The 5,000-nt window shown below is 39.4% G+C and overlaps 1 protein-coding gene across 1 annotated transcript in view; it reads right to left on the bottom strand.

Annotated features, from left to right (window-relative positions):
• metrn (meteorin, glial cell differentiation regulator) overlaps nucleotides 1-2,334 on the bottom strand; it is a 6,992-nt gene extending 4,658 nt beyond the window's left edge. The window contains exons 1-2 of the mRNA XM_060869483.1: nucleotides 1,971-2,334; nucleotides 1-383 (exon numbers count right to left, since the gene is read on the bottom strand). The exon at nucleotides 1-383 is cut by the window's left edge and continues 45 nt beyond it. Of these exons, the coding sequence (XP_060725466.1) occupies nucleotides 1-383; nucleotides 1,971-2,053 (466 nt within the window). The 5' untranslated portion in view covers nucleotides 2,054-2,334. The remainder of the gene's footprint in view (nucleotides 384-1,970) is intronic.
• Between the last annotated feature and the right edge of the window lie 2,666 nt (nucleotides 2,335-5,000).

Below are 5,000 nucleotides of genomic sequence, written 5' to 3'. Positions count from 1 at the left end.
TTGTTGACCGATCTCCTCTTAACTCGTAGCGGAATGCTGCGATGCGCCTACTGATGTCGCTGTGGGGCGTGGCCTGCAGGAACAGGGCGGGGCTTTCCCCAGGAGTGATGCTAAAACAGCGAATATGGGATGGACCGGGCATATCACTCACTAGTAGCTCGAGGATGCCACCTTTTTCCAGGTAAAGCTGGGCCCCACCCCACTGAGGCTCTGGCTTAACACAGACCGATGAGGGCATCCCGCTGGTCCCACCCACTCTGTGTCTCGGTAAGCGGGGCAAGAGCGTGAGACGCAGGGCTCCACTGGGGTAAAGGAACTCAACAGAGCCTTCGGCACAGCGCAGGAACACCTGTTCAACACCTTGCTCTGGCCGAGCGAGACCACTACACGATAGAGAGAGAGAGAGAAAGAGAGAGAGAGAGAGGTGAAACTCTTAAACACACAAAGATCCTCACACTCCACACACACTAACACTAACCCTAACACTAACCCTAACACTAACCGAGTTCAGGTAGTACAGACATAAGATTTTAAGCAACCTGTCACAAGCCAGTGTTAATTAGTCATTTAACTAAACACTTAATCATCCCTCCGATGTTCTGCTCAACCTGCCAGCTTTTAAGTGTTCAGTACTGGTTCAGTACATACTCATGTGATCCCGGGGTTAAACGCCCCCTAAAGGCCAATAATGTTAGTGCACATTCCACTGTGTGCTCTGTCCTCAATACATTATAGAGAATAAACTAAAACGTAATAAAGTATTTATCAAAGAAGCATTTAAACTCTTTAAAACAATATGTCTGTGTGTGTGCAAGCTGTGTTGGTTTATTACAAAACGTGCGCGACCCTGTATAAGGTTAACATTCTACTGCGAAAACGCACTTCTGGCTATTTAAACCGAGTGGAATTTAACTGAACTGATAACGTTTTCAACTCACAGAATCATTCAAAACACTTCTAACATATGAAATACATATAAATGTATTTACTGTAAAAACAACAAATAAACAAATCTTTATTTCTGTATGATAATGAAAATCAGTGCGCAGTCTTGCTCTGTCTCAGAACAAACACTAGTGTACGGAAAAGTGTAAAAACACTAGTGCACTAAATAGTGTACTAAACACTAGTGTACTAAACACTAGTGTACTAAACACTATTGTACTAAACACTAGTGCACTAAACACTAGTGTACTAAACACTAGTGCACTAAACACTAGTGCACTAAACAGTGAAAAAACACTAGTGTACTAAACACTAGTGTACTAAACACTAGTGTACTAAACAGTGTAAAAACACTAGTGTACTAAACAGTGTACTAAACACTAGTGTACTAAACAGTGTAAAAACACTAGTGTACTAAACAGTGTACTAAACACTAGTGTACTAAACAGTGTAAAAAACAAAAGTGCACTAAACAGTGTAAAAACACTAGTGTACTAATCAGTGTACTAAACGCTAGTGTACTGAACAGTGTACTGAACAGTGTAAAAACACTAGTGTACTGAACAGTGTATTGAATCTGTACTGAACAGTGTACTGAACAGTGTACTGAATCTGTACTGAACAGTGTACTGAACAGTGTACTGAGTCTGTACTGAACAGTGTACTGAACAGTGTACTGAGTCTGTACTGAACAGTGTACTGAACAGTGTACTGAGTCTGTACTGAACAGTGTACTGAACAGTGTACTGAGTCTGTACTGAACAGTGTACTGAACAGTGTACTGAGTCTGTACTGAACAGTGTACTGAACAGTGTACTGAGTCTGTACTGAACAGTGTACTGAACAGTGTACTGAGTCTGTACTGAACAGTGTACTGAGTCTGTACTGAACAGTGTACTGAACAGTGTACTGAGTCTGTACTGAACAGTGTACTGAACAGTGTACTGAGTCTGTACTGAACAGTGTACTGAACAGTGTACTGAGTCTGTACTGAACAGTGTACTGAACAGTGTACTGAATCTTACCTTCCCCTCCAGCTGCACTCATCAGCTGAATAACTCGGTCCAGTCATCGCCATTAACACCGAAATCCACACAAAAAGCTCCATTTCCGTTAGTGTTTATCACACAGCTGAGGCAGTGTGTCAGTAGTGTGTCAGTAGTGTGTCAGTAGTGTGTCAGTAGTGTGTCAGTAGTGTGTCACTTCCTCTCCTCAGCGTTGCCTCAGGAATGTAAATTAAAATAAAACTATCATCCGTTTAATAATCCTCAACTCTACCGACTCCATTGTCGCTTTCTATTCCGTCCTGCTACTGAACTTCATTAATAAATCTGTCTAAACCAGTGAGTCACATCCCTGATGCTCGGTACATCCCTCACTAACCGCCGGAGTCGACTCGAGTGCGCGAGGACAGAGCGGCGCTTCGACTTTAGTGTGAAGGAATGTGCGCGCGGACCAATCAGCGACCAGAGATCTGAAACTTTAAACCACTCACTGTGGGGGCGGGGGCTTGGGGGAGGGGGTCGCACGAGGACATTCAGGATGAGGCTCTTTAATAAAAACTTTAGCATGTTAGCATGTTAGCACACTGAAATGTTCATAAACACGTCTGAGATTAATGTTTATTTTCAATTAAGTGTGTTCATGAGTTAAGTTTCTGTGAATTTATAATGACATTGTTTTATCATCTTAATTACAATTAATTAAATGGGGTTAATTTATTAAATGTCACCTAATTAACGTTAATACCTTAATTTTAATATCAGTTCATTATTAATGATGATGATTATTATTATTAATGTGTTCAGGTTCAGGAAATATGATAATAACTCAAGTAAAAAAGTCTGACCAATAAAATGTTAATTTAAAAATAATGACAATGTATTAAAATAATGAAACATTACCTCAGAATCACAAGTTCTTTCTCAGAATTTCAGAATTTCTCAGAATTTCAACCTCAGAAGTTGAAATAAACATTTAAATTGTTCCACAACCTGCAATGTTTTTAAAATAAAAAATTAGAGAAATAATAATAAGCACACCAATAAACACACCAATACACACACTTATACACACGCACCTATACACACACATACATATTCACACACATGCATACACACACATACACACACACACACACACACAAATACAGTATACATACATATAAACACATACATATTCACACACATATACACACACAAATACACAAACACCTACACACACATATGCACAGACACACATATTCACACATACATATTCACACACCAATACACACACATACACGCACACATACACACACATATACACACATACGTATACACACATATACATACACACACACACTTTCATGCTTTAAAAGGTGGCTTAGATTAAAAATCTAAAGACAAATATAGAGACAGAAGGATAAAGAGATACATTTTTACAAATATTTCTATTGTTTATGTGAATTCCGTTAATCCTTTATTCTTTGACGTTGTTTATCAAAGCTTAATCTATTAGCCTTCTTATATTAATCTGTTTAAACCATGCCTTTTTTAATTAACCTTCACATTTCCTGTGCTATTAGCTTTGTTAATAATGTAATCTGACCCTCATGTCAGTAAAGCAGTGTTTCTTTATTGTTTTCTTATGAATTACAGCCAGAGGGTTCGTTATTTTATTTTATTTTTTCATTATTTTACATTGTTTCAAATCACAAGCAATCATTATTAATCTTTGTATTTATTACTGTGTTCATATCATTATTAGCTTGTTTGATTAGACCCATTAAATTAAATTAGTTGTTATCTTCGACTATCTATGACGATCTATCTGTGTCTCTAATCTCTAATGTACCTCTAATAAACAAAAGATCACTGAACAAAAAAACAGTAAAGAGAAGGAGAGAGTTACAGAGAGAAAATGGAGAAAGTAGAAAAGACATAGAGACGGAGAGACAGGTGTGTGTGTGTTTAACTCTCACTGAGTTGCTCTTTCATCTTTCTGTATGTGTGTGTGTGAGTGTGAATGTGTCTATCTGTCTGTGTGTGCACGTGCGCATAAAAGACAGTTGTGTGTGATGTGGTTATTATGGGTCCTTTACACGATCAAACGCAATGGTCTTGTGTGTGTTTGTGTTTGTGTGTGTGTGTGTGTTGTGTGTCTCTGTATTGCCTGGTATAGGCAAAGGCGTTTGTTCTGTAATGACCATTTCAAAGGACTGACACATGAAAGCATATGTACATGTGTGTATACAGGAAGAAGAAATAAGAATAAAAATAAATAATGTAAATGCAAATAATGTTAATATAAATAGTGTAAATGTAAATAATGTCCTTTCTACAACAGTTTATAATAGTGCAACTGAGGAACTAATTGGTCATCGTAAACTCTGAGTTCAGCACAGACCTGATTGATTCAGGTTCAAAGAAGGCATGACAGTCTCCGGGCGGCTTCATACTCAACAATCCCATGAGACACTGTCTGACCATGCAGACTGTCTGACCATCAATTTTTAAGACTGTCTGACCATCAATCCCTGGCAGGGTGACCACCGGGAGATGAGACTCCAACCAGGGGTAGAACATCAGGATTGACGAAGTCGCTCCGTAACAAGAGACGATCAGGCTAGGAACTCGGAACACTGGGAGCTCAGGAGTGGTAGAGAGAGAGAGAGAGAGAGAGAGAGAGAGAGAGAGAGAGGGGAATTGTTAGGTATGATTGTAATCAGGTGATTCATTCATTCATTCATTCATTCATTTTCTACCTGTGCCTACCTCAGGTGTCATCGGGCATCAAGGCAGGATACACCCTGGACAGAGTGTGATGAACAATGTAAATTATGTGTAAAGTGCAGACAGGGACTGTATCAAGCTATGCAGGCATAACTACAAGGCTAGAGCTAGAAGGTGACACTGACATGAGGGCTTCCTAGGATGTAAAGCGTCTCACCACTCCACAGTCTGCAAACCTGAGCGACTTATGAGGGTGGTAAGTAGACAACATCCAGACACCCCAGTTCACCAAACACTCTATGACCATGAACCCTCCAGATCTGCTCCTTTACCTGGGAAATG

Source organism: Tachysurus vachellii, chromosome 5 (genome assembly GCF_030014155.1).
Source record: "Tachysurus vachellii isolate PV-2020 chromosome 5, HZAU_Pvac_v1, whole genome shotgun sequence".
Classification (NCBI taxonomy): domain Eukaryota; kingdom Metazoa; phylum Chordata; class Actinopteri; order Siluriformes; family Bagridae; genus Tachysurus; species Tachysurus vachellii.
This window is presented reverse-complemented; position numbering and strand designations above follow the sequence as displayed.